This window comes from Papio anubis, chromosome 4 (genome assembly GCF_008728515.1).
Source record: "Papio anubis isolate 15944 chromosome 4, Panubis1.0, whole genome shotgun sequence".
In the NCBI taxonomy this organism is placed as follows: domain Eukaryota; kingdom Metazoa; phylum Chordata; class Mammalia; order Primates; family Cercopithecidae; genus Papio; species Papio anubis.
The window spans coordinates 81,026,155-81,043,902 of record NC_044979.1 but is presented as its reverse complement, the minus strand read 5'-3'; the positions used below and the strand labels follow the sequence as shown (position 1 = coordinate 81,043,902).

Below are 17,748 nucleotides of genomic sequence, written 5' to 3'. Positions count from 1 at the left end.
TAGAGGTTAAAACCATGGACTCTGTAGCCAGACTGCCTAAGTTTAAATCTCAGTTCCAACCCTTTCCAGTTATGCAACTTTTTTTTTTTTTTTGAGACGGAGTCTTGCTCGCTCTGTCGCCCAGGCTGGAGTGCAGTGGCACAATCTCTGCTCACTGCAAGCTCCGCCTCCCAGGTTCACACCACTCTCCTGCCTCCGCCTCCCGAGTAGCTGGAACTATAGGCACCCACCACCATGCCCGGCTGATTTTTTATTTTTTATTTTTTTCGTAGAGATGGGGTTTCATTGTGTTAGCCAGGATGGTCTCGATCTCCTGACCTCGTGATCCACCTGCCTCGGCCTCCCAAAGTGCTGGGATTACAGGCGTGAGCCAATGCGCCCAGCCTAGCTATGCAACTTTTAAGCAGTTACTTAAGCTCTATAATTTAGATTCTTCATCAATTCAAAGGAGATATAAATACTGCTTATTTCACAGGGTATCTAAATGACTTAATACATGTATATAAGATGCCTGACACATATTGATATAGTTTGGATATATGTCTCCTCCAAATCTCAGGTTGAAATGTAACTTCCAATGTTGGAGGTGGGTCTGCTGGGATGTGTTTGGGTCATGGCAACAGATCCCTCATGAATTGCATAATAATAATAATAATAATAATAATAATAACCTCTTTCCTTCCCATGGGAATGAGTGAGTTCTTGTTTATTCACACAAAAGCTGGTTAAGAATCTGGTGCTTCTTCCTTTCTCTTGCTTGCTCTCACTATGTGATATGCCAGCTCCCCCTTTGCCTTTTGCCATGATTGTAAGTTTACTGAGGCCTTGCCCGAAGCAGACGCTAGTGCCATTCTGCTTGTACAGCCTGCAGATCCGTGGACCAAATAAACTTCTTTTCTTTATAAATTAGCCAGCCTTCGGTACTTCTTTATGCAAATACCAACTAACACAGAAAATTGGTACCAAGAAGTGTGGTGTTGCTATAAAGATGTCTGAAAGGCCAGGTGAAGTGGCTCACACCTGTAATCGCAGCACTTTGGCAGGCTGAGGTGGAAAGATTGCCTGAGCTCAGGAGTTTGAGACCAGCCTGGGCAACATGGTGAAACTCCGTCTCTACTAAAACTACAAAAAATTAGCCAGGCGTGATGGCATGTGCCTGCAGTCCCAGCTACTCAGGAGGCTGAGGCAGGAAAATTCCTTGAACCAGGCAGACAGAGGTTGCAGTAAGTCAAGATCATGCCACTGCACTCCAGCATGGGTGACAGAGCGAGACTCCGTCTAAAAAAAAAAAAAGATATCTGAAAATATGGAAGCAGCTTGGGAACTGGGCAATGGGCAGAGGTTGGAAGACTTTGGAGGGCTCTCAGAGGAAGACAGGAAGACAAGGGAAAATTTGGAACTTCTTAGAGTATTAAGTGGTTGTGGCCAAATGCTGATAGAAATGGGACACTGAAGGCCAGGCTGATGAGGCCTCAGATGGAAATGAAGAACTTATTGGGAACTGGAGTAAAGGTCACCCATATTATGCCCCAGCGAAGAACTCGGCTATATTTTGTCCATGCTCTTGGGATCTATGGAAGTTTGAACTTAAGAGTGATAACACAGGTTTCTGGTAGAAGAAATTTCTAAGCAGTGAAGCAGTTAAGATGTGGCCTGGCTGCTTATAACAGCCTATGATTAGATACAGGAGCAAGAAAATGACTTAAAGTTGGAACTAATGTGGCCGGGCACGGTGGCTCATGCCTGTAATCCCAGCACTCTGGGAGGCTGAGGCGGGCAGATCACAAGGTCAGGAGATCGAGATCATCCTGGTTAACACGATGAAACCCCGCCTCTGCTAAAAATACAAAAAAATTAGCCGGGCGTGGTAGCGGGTGCCTGTAGTCCCAGCTACTCAGGAGGCTGAGGAAGGAGAATGGCGTGAACCCAGGAGGTGGAACTTGCAGTGAGCTGAGATCGTGCCACCACACTCCAGCCTGGGCGACAGAGCGAGACTCTGTTTCAAAAAAAAAAAAAAAAAGAAGGAAAGAGGAAAGGCATTTTCAGGAGAGGAATTCAAGGTGGTGGAGCAACCACTTGCTAAAGTGATTAGCATGACTAAAAAAGAGACAAATGATAATAGCCAAGACATGGGGGAAAGGCACTGAACGCATTTTGGAGATCTTCCAGACAGTGCAGCCCATCACTGGCCCAGAGGTCTAAGAGAAAATAACGGGTTCAGAGGCCCTGCCTGGGGCCCTGCTTCCTTGCTCAGCCTCAGGACACTGCTCCCAGAATTCTGGCTTCTCCAGCTCCAGCTGCCACACAAACGGCCCCGGGTACAGCTCACATCACCAGGTACAGTTCGGGCCACCAATCTGGGCCTTGGTGTTTTCCACATGCTGTTAAGCCTCCAGGTGCACAGAATGTGAGAATGAAAAAGGCTTGGCAGCCTCCACATAGGTTTCAGAGGATATATGAGAAAAGCTTGGTGTCCAGGCAGAAGCCTGTCACAGAGACAGAGCCTTCACAGAAAGCCTCTACTAGTGCAGTGCGGAAGGGAAACGTGGAGGTGGAACCCTCACAAAGAATCCCCACCAGGGAACTACCTGGTGGAGCTGTGGGAAGGGCGCTGTTGCCTTCTAGACCTTAGAATAGTAGAGCCACCTGCAGCTTGCACCCTGAGCCCGCAAAAGCCACTGGCATTTAACTCCAACCCATGAGAGCAGTTAAGGGGGCTGAACCCTGGAAAGCCACAGCAGCAGAGCTGCCCAAAGCACTGGGAGCCCACCCATTGTACTAGTGTGCCCAGGATGCAGTATATGGTATCAAAGGACATTGTTTTGAAGCTTTTAAGATTTAATGTCTGCCTGGATGGGTTTTGGAAATATGTGGGGCCTGCTGCCTCTTTCTTTTGGTTAATTTCTCATTTTTGACATGGGAATGTTTACCCAATGTCTGTACCACCATTGTATCTTGGAAGTAAATAACTTGTTTTTTATTTTACAGGCTCATAGATGGAAGGAACTTGCCTTGAGTTCCCAGTGAGACACTGGATTTTGGACTTTTGAATCAATGCTGGAGTGAGTAAAGACTTTGGAGGACTATTAAAAAGGACAATTGTATTTTGCAATGTGGAGGACATAAAATTGGGGGTTGGGGGGGGCAGGAGTGAAAGTATATAGTTTAGATGTTTGTCCCCTTCAAATAACATGCTGAAATGTGATCTCCAATATTGGAGGTGGGCCTGGTGGGAGGTGTTTGTGCCATAGGGGCCGATCCCTCATGAATGCTTGGCACTGAACCCATGGGAATAAGCAAATTCTTGCTGTTAGTTCACATGAAAGATGGTTATTTAAAGGAGCCTGACATCTCCTCTTTTCTCTGTTGTTCACTCTATGTGATATACCAGCTCACCCTTTGCCTTCCACCATGACTGTAAGTTTCCTGAGACCTCACCAGAAGCAGATGTCAGTGCCATGCTGCCTGAACAGCCTGCAGAACTATGAACCAAATAAACTGACTTTCTTTATAAATTAGCTAGCCTCAGTTATTTCTTTATAGCAATGTAAACAGACTGACACACACAATAAGCACTATATATATCAGAGTTGCTGTTGTTTGCATATACATAGCCTTTATCATTTTTTGTCCACTATGACAAGCCCTTTACTTGTACAGTATTATTTAATCATCCAGACAATCTATGGAGTAGGTACTATTGTTTATTGCTATTTTATAGATAAGGAAGGTAAAACACAGGCAAGATAAAAGCAGAGTTCACAAATAACGAAAGAAGGTTTAAAACCATGATATAGTTTGGATACGTGTCCCACTCAAATCTCATGTTGAATTATAATCCCCAGTGTTGGAGATGGGACTTGATGGGAGGTGACTGGATCACGGGGGTAGATTTCTCATGAAAGGTTTATACCATCCTCTTGGTGCTGTTCTCATGATGGTGAGTTCTCAAAAGATCTGGCTGTTTAAAAGTATACAGGATCTCTCACATCTCCCTCTTTGCCCCTGGCCCCTGCCACAGAAGATGCCTTTTCCCCCTTTGCCTTCTGCCATGATTGGAAGTTTCCTGAGGCCTCTCCAGAAGCAGAAACCGCTATGCTTCCCTTATAGCCTGCAGAGCCGCAAGTCGATTAAATATCTTTTCTTAGTAAATTACCAGTCTTGGGTATTTCTCTACAGCTATGCAAGAGTGGACTAATACAACTCAGCAGAATGGTTATAAATCCTCATACTTAATCATTCATTTTATAGTACTGCCTCTCAAAATAGTAGACACTTTAAAATTTAATAGAATCTAGGCTCTTAATATAACTTTAGCAGAATCACTTTTTTAATATTCAAAATTAAAAGTACTGAGTTGAAGAATGAATAAAATGGTATAATTTTTTTCATATGAGAGTCACTTTAACATTTCTTTAATTAGAAGTTCTCTTATTGCATTAAATTAGTTGTGGCAAGAAAATCTAATTTATACATAATCAGAAACATGTCTCTGGGCTATGAGAAACTAGTGACAAAAGAACATTTGCAGTGGTTGCCTGTCGCTGGAAATGGGGGCTATGACTGACTATAAACAGGCATAGTAATTTTTGAAGTGATGGAAATACTCTAAAAACTGGACTGTAGTGATCGTTGAACAATGACAAATGTACTAAAAATCATTAAGCTCTATACTTATAATGGGTAAAATTAATGGGATGAAAATTAGATCTCACTAGAACTGTTTCAAAAAAAGGAAATATCTGCTATTTATCAAAGGAAGTGGGTGTTTTAAACTGACTATTTTCTACTCCTCTAGGTAAATGAGGAAAATGCAACTGGAAAACTGGCTTCCATTCTAACATATTTAAGCAAGAAAAATAATCATAGTCTACATAATCACAGAGTAATTTGGAAGAAGATGCTACTGAGTATGTTACACAGGAGCTTATGACCAAATGTAAACAAACAGGTAACATGGACTTGGGAATATGGAATATATAATCTTTGAATATCAGAGCTAGTGTACTAGGCTTCAGAGAGGTTACAGCCTAAGATATTCTCCTAAAATAAGAAAAGTGAGATTGAAAGAGATTAAGTGACTTGCTTAAAATTACAAAGCTGCCAAGAGATCTTAAACTAGTTGAGATCTCCTCTCAGTGATGTAAACAACTACCACAAAAATAAAAATTATCAGTTAATCAAAAACCACTATTTGTCACCTATTATTTTTGCTTCAAGAAGCATATACTATTTTTAAGTTTGTACTCAGTAATTTTAAAAGTTTTTAAATTTTCAAAAATAAAACAATCAGGAACTATTTAAAGAAATGTCCCTGCCCAAAAAGAAATTATAAACTATTTTAACTGCATAGAGTTGCAAAAATATACAGATATGGCACTGCATCAGTAAATTAAGAAACATTTATTCTGAATTAACTGCCTGAGCCGTACTGCATTACACTATCAGGGTCATTAGAAATAAATGGAAGCCCCAGATGCTATACTCACGTCATGGACAAAGTAAATTAATTGGCAGACAATAATGACACAACTTACAAACAAAATGGATCACAGCATGACATGGGATTTTATGAGGGTTCCAAGGACAATTAATATGGGCCCATATAAGTCAGGAAGAATACATTAAAGAAGTAAATGTTGACATAGGCTTTGAAGGAAGAAGAAAATATGCCCAAATACATTACAGAAAGCAGGAAAGTCTAATGCAAATAGTTACAGTGAACACTGAAGAGGCCAGCATGACCAAAGAAAATAACATGGTGCTGACACATAAGCAAGAAGCAACTGGCAAATGAGATGAAATCAATACATTCCTTGAAAAACACAGCTTAGCTGGGTACAGTGGTTCATGCCTGTAATCCCGCCACTTTGGGAGGCTGAGGATGGAGGATTGCTTGAGTTCACAAGTTCTACACCAGCTTGGGCAACATAGTCAGACCCCATTTCTACAAAAGATTAAAAAATTAGCTGGGCATGGCGGCGTGCACTTGTAGTCCCAGCTACTAAGGAGGCTGAGGTGAGAAGATCGCCAGAGCCTAAGAGTTCAGGCTGCAGTGAGCTGTGATCATGCCACTGCATGCCAGCCTAGGCAGCTGAGCAAGACCCTGTCTCAAACAAAAAGAAAAACACAGCTTACCAAAAATGACACAAGATGAAAGGAAATATTTGTTCTAAAAATTGAATTTATTATCACAAATTTTTCCACAATGAAAACTCTAAGTTCAGATGGTATCACTGGAGAATTCTATCAAAATGTAATGAACAAACAGTATCTTAAATGCTTTAAAAAACGAAGAGGGAAACACTTTCCAACTCCACTCAGAAGGCCAGTATTATCTAATAAACAAAATGTGATACTTCTACCAGAAAAAATAAATTAATAAATAAAAGAACAGCTGGGCATGGTGGTGTGGTGGTAATACCAAGCCATGGTGGTAATTCCAGCTACTCAGGAGGATCGCTTGAGCCCAGGAGTTTGAGACCAAGCCTGGGCAACAAAGTGAAACCAATCAAAAAAAAGAGGAAAGAAAAGAAAGGAAGGAAGGAAGGCGGGAAGGGAAAGGGGAGGGAAAGGGGAGAGGAGGGGAGGGGAGGGGAAGGGAAGGGAGGACAGGGGAGGGAAAGGAAGGGAGGGAGGAAGGGAGGAATGGAGGGAGGGAGGGAATACGTTCATAGAGAATGTATAACCCTCATCAAAATATTAACAAAATTTTAAAAATACATAAAAGAGGCAATACACCATGACCAGAAAGGTTTATCTCAGATTTGCAAGGTTGATTTTGAAGGCTCCCTGGGAGAGAGGGGATGGAGGAGCCCAGCAAACACGGTTCAAATAACTGTGCCTTATCGACACCCTTACTGAGGAGACTTAAAGACACTTCTCCGTGTGGACTCAGTACTTTTCTACTTCCTACCCCTTCCCATCTCCCTTCCAGAAGCCCCTGGGTCCATAAAACAGCAGGAACTTTTGTCTGGGAATCCTTTAGCAGTGAGACTAAATTTCTCCTCTACAAGCCTATGTGTGGTGTGGGGTGCTGGTTGGGGGCGGGGTGTTAATATCTGCACTTAACTTCCTCTTGCCCGCTGCTGTTCAGTGGGAAACAATGTAATACTCAGGAGCCAGCAACCTTTCCTGACTGGCTTCTTTCTGATACTTTAAAAATAAGAAAATAAAGTTTTGTTATTTTGAACTTTGCTTCTTTTCCTAATTGACCACCTGGCAGCTCTAAACTCTAACAGAAAACTTTAAAGATATCCTATACAATAGCATCAAAAACATTACATTCTTAAAAACGCATGTAATAAAAGATATGCAAGATTCCTAAACTCAAAACTACAACATCAGTGAGAAACAATAAAGACTATCTAAGTATCTGAATAAATAGAGATATACCATGATCATAAATACAAAGATGCAACATGGTTAAAATGTTAATGTCTCCCTGCCCCAGCCCCCTCCCCCTGCCACCAAATCCCATGTATTCAACACAAAGCCTATCATAATCCCTGTAGGCTTTTGTTCTTGTGGTTCTTTTTAAAAACAACTGTGGTAAAATATACATAGCATTGACCATCTTAACCATTTTTAAGTGTACAGCTCTGTGGCATTCACATTCACACTGTTGTGCAAACATTCCCACCATCCATCTCCAGAACTTTTTCATCTTTCCCAGCTGAAACTCTGTACCCCCTAAACACTAACTGCCCATTCCTCCTTCCCCCTGGAAACCACCATTTTTACTTTGTCTCTATAAATTTTACTACTCTAGGAACCTCATACAAGTGGAATCATTCAGTATTTGTCCCCTTCTGTAACTGGTTTATTTTTCTTGCATAATGTTCTCAAGGTTCTTCTATGTTGCAGTATCTATCAGAATTTTTTTTTTTTTTTTTTTGAGATGGAGTCTCGCTCTGTTGCCCACGCTGGAGTGCAGTGGCGCGATCTCAGCTCACTGCAAGCTCCGCCTCCTGGATTCAAGCCATTCTGCCTCAGCCTCCCGAGTAGCTGGGACTACTGGCGCCAGCCACCACGCCTGGCTAATTTTTTGTATTTTTTAGTGCAGATGGGGTTTCACCATGTTAGCCAGGATAGTCTCCATCTCCTGACCTTGTGATCCACCTGCCTCAGCCTCCCAAAGCGCTGGGATTACAGGCATGAGCCACCACGCCCGGCCCAGAATTTCATTCCTTTTTAAGGCTGGATAATATTCTACTGTATGTATGCTATGGTTTGGATACCTGTCACCTCCAAACCTAATGCTGAAATGTTATCCCAATTTAGGGGGGTACTAATGGGAGGTGTTTATGTCATGAAGATGAATCCTTCATGAAGAGATTAATGACCTCCTCAGGGGTGTGTTTTAACTCTATTAGTTCCTTTGATAGTTGGATATTAAAAAGAGCCTGGCATCTCCCACTCTCTTGATTCCTCTTTTGTCATGTGATCCCTGAACACACCAGTTCTCCTTTACCTTTCACCATGAGTGAAAGCAGCTTGAGGTCCTCACCAGATGCAGATGCCCAATCTTGAGCTTCCCAACAATAAGAATTGTGAGCCAAATAAACATTTCCTTCTTTATCAATTATCCAGCCTCAGGTATTTCTTCTTAGCAACATAAAATGAACTAAGACAACATACATATATACAGTACATTTTGTTTATCCTTTAATCCATCAGTGGAACTTGAGTTGCTTCCACCTTTTGGCTATTGTGAATAATGTTGCTATGAAAACAGGTGTTCAATTACCTGTTTGAGTCTCTGCTTTGGGTGTACAGCTACAGCAGTATTAACAGATCAAATGGTAATTCTGTCTTTAATTTTTTGAGGAATTAAAATACTGTTTTCCATAGTAGCTGCACAATTTTATATTCCCAAGAGTAATGTATAAGAACTCCAATTTCTCCACATCCTTGCCAACACCTGTTATTTTCTGTGTGTGTGTGTGTGTGTGTGTTTAAATGATAACTAGCACAATGGGTGCGAGGTGGTATCTCACTGTGGTTTCAATTTACTTTTCCTGAATGATTCGTGATGTTGAGCATCTTTTCATATGTTTGTTGGCTATTATGTATCTTCTTTGGAGGAATATTTTCAAGTCCTATGCCCATTTTTAACGGGGTTGTTTCTTATTGCTGAGTTGCCGAAGTTCTTTATATATTCTCAATCCCTTAACAGAAACATGACTTGCAAATATTTCCCCCCAATCTATGGGTTAACCTTTTTACCATCTGGTGATGGTGTCCTTTCATCCACAAAAGTTTTTAACTTTGATTTTAGTCCAACTTACCTAATTTTTGTTGCTGTTATTACCTATGCTTTTGGTGTTATGTCCAGGCTTTCCTTTTTAAAATGAAAATTTTAGAAAAATTTAGAAAAGCTGTTTCTAACACTTATATGAAAATGCAAAGGATCTAGAAAAATGAAACAGCCTACTACACAGCCTGAGTAATCAATAGTTGGTCTTGGCACAGGAATAAATACGTAACTTGATGGAATATAATAGAAAGTCCAGAAATAAACCCACATTGAAAATGCCAACTGGCATTTAAAAGTGGCACCAAAGTAATTTAATGTGGAAAGGCAAGTTTTTTCAACAAATGATACTGGAAATCCACATGGGGCAGATAATAAACAAACCTTCCTTAACTCTACCTGAAACCATATACAGAAATTAATTTCAGATAGCTGACATATAATATAAAAGCCAAAAGTACAAAGCTTCTAGAAGACAACAAAGAAGAAAGTTTTTGTCACCTGGACCTAAGCAAAGAATTATTAGGAAATAAAAACAATAACCATAAAACAAAATATTGCTATGCTGAACATCTGCAAAATTAGCAACTTCTGCTCCTTAAATAATACCATTAAAGAAAATGAATAGGCAAGCCACAAATAAAAAGAGTATGTATGCAAAATACATATTTGAAAAAGAAATTACATCCCAATTATATTAGTAATTCCTACCATTCAATACTAAACAACTCAATTTCTTAAAAAATAAGCAAAAGAATTAGTTCACAAAAGAAGACATATTACCTACCAGTGAGCAAATAAAAATGTGCTCAATAAGCTAGGTGTGGTGGCTCACACCCATAATCTCACCACTTTGGAAGGCCAAAATGGGAGGACTGTTTGAGCCCAGGAGTTCAAGACTAGCATGGGCAACACGGCGAATGTCTGTCTCTACAAAAAAAAAAAAAACTAGCTGGGTTTGGTGGCGCGCACCTGTAGTCCCAGCTACCTGGGAGGCTGAGGTGGGAAGATCGCTTGAGCCTGGTTGAGGCTGCAGTGTGTCATGTTGTGCCATTGCACTCCATCCTGTGCAACAGAGGGTCTCAAAAAAAAAAAAAAAAAAAAAAAGAAAAGAAAATATGCTCAATATCATTACTTAACAGAGTAATGAGAACTAAAACAACAGTGGGATACCTCTACACATTCATTATAATGGCTAAAATCAAATAAAGGAGAAAAATGCCATTTGTATAAATGTGTATAAAACTCTAGAAGAGACAAAACTTATCTATGGTTAAAAAAAAAAAAATAGAAGAGTCGTTGTCTTTGTCTGACCTTTCTGGAGCAATGAAAATGTTCTGTATCTTGATAGAAACGGGGGTTACACAATTGTATGCTTTTGTCAAAATTCACCAATTTATTCACATAATACATATGCATTTCATTGTATGTAACTTTTACCACCCCCCAACCCATACACACAGGCCAAACAACTATTAAACTTGGTTAGATTTACCTTTTACAGTGGTTTTGGTTGGCAATTCTGAAACTACTTTCTGCATATTTTAAGTTTGATTTTAAGCTGAGGCCTAAAAGTTAGCAAACAACTGGATGAAACAATTTATAAATACTATTTTAAGAAACAGTGTATCTGTTTCTATTTGTTTCATCATTTCATCATTACAAAATGTTCAACTTTAGGGAAGTTTATTGTTTATCTAGTTCACATAGTCTAGATTTAAGATCTGTAAAATAAGGCATTTATAATGAGGTTTCTACATAGTTAACAGTCATTTTTTCAGCCTTTTTTTTGTTGTTGTTGCCTACATGTAAATTACTAAGACTGTGGTCCATTAAAATGTATATTCAGAAAAATATATATCAGCAAAGATGATGTATAATACAATTTAAATAGTGGTAACATTTGCTCTTTTTGTCTATTTAACTTTGATTTAAAAAGGAAAGAAAAATATCTTTGTTAATCACTGCTCAGGCAGATTTCTTTATACATTCTAGCACTATTCATATATTAAATATTGACAATCTTTAAAGAGCTCTACTTCTATTATTAAGCTGATTCAACTAAAAAGTGTAGCTTTTTAAAAGCTCGTATCATTGAATAAAAAGGTTTTCAAAAACAATAATAAAGTAAAATTTTCAAAACTAAAGGATACCCCAATAAAAGTATCCTTTTTGATTTAAACATATATTTAAAAAATAACTGTTCATGGGACAGGCACAGTGGTTCATGCCTGTAATCCCAGAACTTTGGGAGACCAAGGTAGGCAGATCACCTGAGATCAGGAGTTCGAGACCAGCCTGACCAATATGGTGAAACCCCATCTCTACTAAAAATACAAAAATTAGCCAGCGTGGTGGCGTGAACCTGTAATCCTAGCTCCTTGGGAGGGTGAGACAGAAGAATCACTTGAGCCCGAGAGGCAGAGGCTGCAGTGAGCCAATATCACGCCATTGCACTCCTGCCTGGGTGACAAGAGTGAAACCCCATCTCAAAAAAACAACAACAAAAAGAAAAAACTGTTCACTGAACAAAATAGATATTTGTATTTTCTCAGAAAAGGAAAGTAATTATGTTAAACACTACAGAATGTAGCAGAAATAGATGTTACTAATTTTATTGAGTTTTAATTTTACTTAACTATTAGATGACACTATTATTTGGTAATCATATCAGAATTTCCCTGAAAAGCAACTGCTTCGGTAACAGTTATTTTAAAAATAAACGTAAAAATCAAAAGGACAGTTAAAAAGCTACGAAAATGAACTTTTAAAAAGGTCATAATTATATTCCTTTGTTTAAAATTTTCACATTCCCAATGCTTCATCAATTTGGACTTAGAATGCCAGGCTTTTCTTCCCTTTTCATGTAAATCCTGTTAAAAGAGTTAAGTGGCAAATTCTTTAGGCTAAGAATTTTAGAAAGCCCGTACGTCTTCAGAGACATCTTGCTATACTACTTTAGCTCTGCACTTTATGTTAAATCTAACATGAAAATTTAAAAGATTGAATATTTTGCCAAAGATTCCTTAATGTGGCTAACGACTGTGGAGGTGCTTTTTGTTTAGTGACTTGGGGCAAAGATAGAGCTACACAAAGATTAGCAAAACAATAATTATGCTTTTAAGATACTTTGAAGGAGAAAAGCTAACTTAAACAACCTATTTCAGAAATAACAGTAGTCAAATTGGAAGAAAAAGGTATTATCACACAGGTTGTCAGGGTAACATGAATGAATATACTTTGCCAAACTTAATTGAAAGAAATACTAGAAATCGAAAGAAATGGAAAGAAAGAAAGAAAGAAAGAAAGAGATTGATTGATTGATCAAATGCAATCCTAACTAATCTTAAGAGGGACAAGACTGGTTTCACTTTGTTAAATTTAAAATAATCCATTTTTAGTGACCTAACGTTTTATGAAAAATATTAACTAAACTTATAAGCAGTTTTAGCTTTACTCTCAGTCTAATCAAATCTCACAGGGAAAAACCCCTTCAATTACGACCCAGGAAGTCTATAAGCCTCTATTACTAGTTAGAACAGAAAAGTTAATTAAAAATTAAAAATCAAGTCTCATCTACTCGGGAGGCTGAAAGGTGAGAGGATTGCTTGAGCTCAGGAGGCAGAGGCTATACTGTGTCAAAAAAGTGCCACTGCACTCTAGCCTGGGTGACAACAAAAACTAAAAAAAAAAAAAAAAAATTGTTAGAATAATGAGAGACTACTATTTGAAATCAAAATGTAATATATATGAATTCTTGCTGGTGTTCCTAGTAACTTACGATACAAACAAATTTAGTTGGGGAGGATGCACTGACAAGCCAGATTTTTAAATGTAAAATAAATAAAAGTGCTAACAACAATGTGTAGAGACCAAATTGACACCCTAACCTTGTAATCAAAATGGTTCAATACCTATATAATTTGCCATATACTCAAATAAAGGGGAGAATCTGGCAAGCATTAATAGTGTAGAATTAGCTATAAAAGTGAAATAGCTTAATAGATCATTTCCTACCCTCAATGCTTCTGAAAAATGGCCACAATACAAAATAAAATTAAAGATGCTATTTAAGACGGCTCACGGATTCCAGGGTTCCTAGCTTTAGGAAACCTTTCTTCTCTCTCTCCTATCTCTGATTAAGTAATAAAATGTGCCACATTGAGTTTATATAGTTAAGATAAAATTTGAGGTTTAGAAGTTTGGTGTTATTTCTAATTTTATAGTTTGATAAAAGACTGAAAGAGAAGACAGGCCCACTTCCCTTTCACATACGTTCAAGGAAAGGAATCACTTCATTTCTACTTTTCATAGATTCATCAATTATTCTCAAATCTATTTCCTTACTTAAAATACAGGGGAGGAAAAACTATCAACTATCCACTACATTTTTGTGACAAAAAATCAATTGTCCTTTATTAAGCCCTTTAAATATCTTCATCAAACATTATATTTTGTGACTCAATTTGCTCTAGAATTAAATTATAATAGTGACAGTTTAATTCAGCAAAAGAATACTCAGTCATTACTTATGCAGAGTTCATTTATCAAGCATTTTCTGAGTACTAAATGTGCCATGAACTGTGGAAACAAAAACAAATAAGGTATCACTAAGTAGTTCCAGAACTACTTCCAACAAAGAATGACCTATCACAGACAAAGCCTATCACAGACAAAGCCTTTAAGACCTCACAATTCCATGATATAGTTTTTCAATTTGACCTTTAGCATTTAGATTGCATTAAATAACATAAAGAAATACATATTTTGATGAAAACTTCTCAGATAATTTCTAATTAAATTTTAAAAGTAGATGGCAAAAAACTTGCACTTAAAAAAATAAAATTCCCTAAGATGCTGTAAAACTTCAATCTAATCATTTTAGAAAACATGTAATGACAAATTTCTTTTTGTCTCCTAGACTCTAGACAAAATTATATACAAAAACAGGACATGTACATTTTCTGACATAACAAGTATTTAACTGGAAACATATTTACCAATTGTGACCTTTATTTCAATGCACACATACATGTATTCCTTGTGTTACTAAATACTACTACTGTTCTAATATTTTATATGGAAAGAACCTTACTATCACTCAGCAATTATTCATAAGGTACCTAATGAAGCACAGTATGATTGAGACCATTTACAACAGGGGGGAAACGAAGGCACAGAAATGCTAAATTACTCGCCAAAGTCCCAAGATAAACAGGCAAAGCAGAAAATAACAGTTGAAACCTACTAATTACAGTTTACTGACAAATTGCATGCAATTGTTCAATGATATAAAAAATTATACATGTAAATTCACAAGTAAACATATACAAATAACTAAAAAAGCAAGGACAATTAGAAAGAATTTTCTATATAGCCTGAATTACATAGAGAAGTGTGGTTTAAAAAATCAAAACTGCTGAAGAGCAGGTGCTAGTGAGATATAAACATTAGTTTAAAAGAACTTGAGAAAGTAAACACAGTATATCAAATAAAAAACTAATTGTGACCCATGAAGTTTAATTTTAAAAGAGAACCTAACAGACATACACATAACTCTGAGTAAGCGCTGAAATACATCTTTAGAGAAAAGAAATCCTTATTTAAAATATCTTATTTGAAAGTTAAAAAAATAGCATGTATAGACAGTATTTAAGATGCAATATAATAAAAAAGTGTAGACTTTTGGGGGGTGATTTTCAAACAATAACAGTGCCAGTTCCAAAATATGAGATGCCAGGGAAAATGGCAGATATTAGCTTATGAGATTACTTTTATTAAACATATGGAATTTTATATAAAATAAAATTCTTCAACCCAAGAAGAATAGTGCGTAAACAGTGTACTTTTTTTTAAAGATCACATTATAACCAAAAATATTTTATGGCATTGCTTTATATCCAGCTTATCTTGTCCTAAGAAATATTAAAATACAGTATCAATAAAACATTTAATTTCCTCTACATTACCTCTTTAAAACTTTGCAGACAATTTACGATATTATCTTCTTAATAAGGCAAAACCAAGGAAGGGGACTTTGTATATCCATTATTTCAGAGTAATAAAAATATCTTTACCTTCCAGAAGACTTTCACAAAATTCCAGACATTGGCATATTGTAATAACGCAATTAGAAATAAAAATTTTACAACAGAAACTAAATAAATAAATAATATAGAGGAATACTATTCAAAAATCTTATCAAAATTAGAAGAAAGATGGCACTTTTTTTATTAAACAACTAAAATACGACGGGTTGGAAATCTATCATAAACTGACTTTTAAAATAAAAATTGTATTTCTCAGTTTCCTAATTTCTAACATATGACAAAAGCAAAACAAAAAACCTGATAAAAACCTCTAAGTCCTACAGCAAAAAGGCCTCAATCAATCTCATATTTTAAAAAAAAATTAGTAAGACAGTAGAGACTCATACAGGTTCAAATAATTAATAGAAGGATCACCACCTCTGTAAGTTTTTAACTACTGTTTCAAATTAATCATAGTCCTCAACTCCATCCTCAACCCCAAGGGAATTTTCCTGAATTAAATTTTTGTTCATTATATAATATATATTATATATATTTTTTTCTCTATTTTTGTTGTTTCATTTACTCCATTATGTTATGCTTATGCTTGGGATTTCATTTTTGACATACTGCAAAAGTTATACTGTGGTCAGAATTATTCATGTGTATCTCCTGAACTTCGAACTACTTACTACTTTACCCTAAATTTTAATAAACTTAACCTTCAGGATAGCTCCCAAGACATTCTATATGGACTATCTCAAAAAAATTAGCCAATTATTATAAACTTTCTTAACTTTGTCGAAGAGCTTTCTCTTTTTCTACTGTAATTTTTACTTTCTCTTTATCTTTCTCATTGATAGTATAAAAAACTCATAAAATTAAGACCTCATGCCTTTCTTTGAGAAATTAAGACAAATCATATTTTTAATGACCAAAATAGATTAAATCATTTGGAAGTAAATATTTAAAAACATACAACAACACTAATATATTTGTTTTATAAATATGTTTATTCTTTTTGAAATGTTTAATTTCTGTGTCCTCATTTAATTTGACAGGGCTTTACCAGAAGACAATGTTTTTAAAGAAATCAGAATGGATTCCCTTACAAAGTCCCTATAAGAACTGTAAGAACCTTTGTAACACTGTTTTTTGAAAGTCTGATGCCTCTTTTAAATTAGCTCTCTTTTTGTCCACCCATTCACTCTGCCATCTCACCCAGAGCTTTGATCAATTTCTTCATTTCAGCTAAAATTAGCAGCCTCTGGACCATTGGGAAAAGCCAATGTGCAGCATCAGCTAAGATTTCTGATTAGCATTATGTCTGATTAAAAAAAAAAAAAAAAGTACCAAAACGAAACAAAGAAACAAAGACAAAACAAAAAATAAAATCAACCTAGGCCATCTTTTCACCTTTCTTTATTTTGTAAGGGAGAAGCATTTAACACATTTGTTTTGATAAGCAATAAGAAAATGCTAATTAAGTTCTTGTCAATAAAAAGTCTGTCTTCTCACCATTGCTTCTAAATTTCAAACATTTAAAATATGCTAACAGAGCTTAGTAACTTTATTATTTTATGACATAAAACATAATCTTAGTACACAGTGTTTAGATCAAATTACTTTTATAGCCTCTATATAGAGAGCATTGTCAACTTCTCTTGTCAAGAGAAAAATAATTCCCTGTGTTAAAAATGCAGATTATTACTCTTTATTTACATCTAAATCCAGAGCATAACCATGTGTGAGAGGTTAAGAAGTGGATGAAATCTGTTTCTGAAGTATTGTTTCCACTACATAATATTTTGAGAAAGGTCCTATCCTGAAATTGTTTTTTTCATTTTTTCTGTGATGAGAAAATAATAAACATGGAACTTTCATCCCCTAAAGACAAGGTTTTAGCATCCAACTTACCTGACAAGATTTTCATTGTCTCCAGTTCCCTTGCAAGTTGCACATTCAGTTCTTAAATCTTCAGCCTTGGGCTTCTTTTGCAACACAGACTGTCTTTGTCTTCTCTCTCTAGGAACTCTTTCCTGCCATACAAGGGATAATAAAATAAAACATAACAAAACAAAATAAGGATATGAGGGAAACAATTTTAAGCAAGAAAATTTCTCAAAGTTAAGACTGTGTAAAAGTGCTTAACTTATTCCAACCTCATGTTTTTCTTCCTCAGGAACGAAGCTCCGTTTTCGTCCTCTGGTTCTCTGGAAAAAAAAAACAACAAAAAACAAAAAACAAAAATCCACAGTATATCTAATGTTTAATTAATGATAAAAATAAATTTCCTCTGTTAATGTTATTGCTTAAGTTAGGCACTTGCAAAATTAGTTATTTCTAATTAATACTATGTTGGACCACTGCATTTTGTTACCATTTATGACACAGGAAATAAAAAGTAACAAATTAAATATACTTTATAGTACTTTACTTTTAAATAAACATGTATCTGATAGA

General features: G+C 36.5%; 1 protein-coding gene across 11 annotated transcripts in view; it reads right to left on the bottom strand.

Moving 5' to 3' along the window:
• PHF14 (PHD finger protein 14) overlaps nucleotides 1–17,748 on the bottom strand; it is a 214,539-nt gene that overhangs the window by 109,903 nt on the left and 86,888 nt on the right. For 9 of the 11 annotated variants that reach the window (XR_001900959.3, XM_021935988.2, XM_021935989.2 and 6 more), the window contains exons 15-16: nucleotides 17,448–17,498; nucleotides 17,203–17,324 (exon numbers count right to left, since the gene is read on the bottom strand). Coding sequence is in view for 8 of the 11 variants with exons in the window: in XM_021935988.2 (XP_021791680.1) it covers nucleotides 17,203–17,324; nucleotides 17,448–17,498 (173 nt within the window). In the remaining 3 variants the exon portion in view is untranslated. Of the gene's footprint in view, nucleotides 1–17,202; nucleotides 17,325–17,437; nucleotides 17,499–17,748 lie in introns of all 11 variants that reach the window. The other 2 variants (XR_001900961.3, XR_001900962.3) reach the window with 1 other exon arrangement.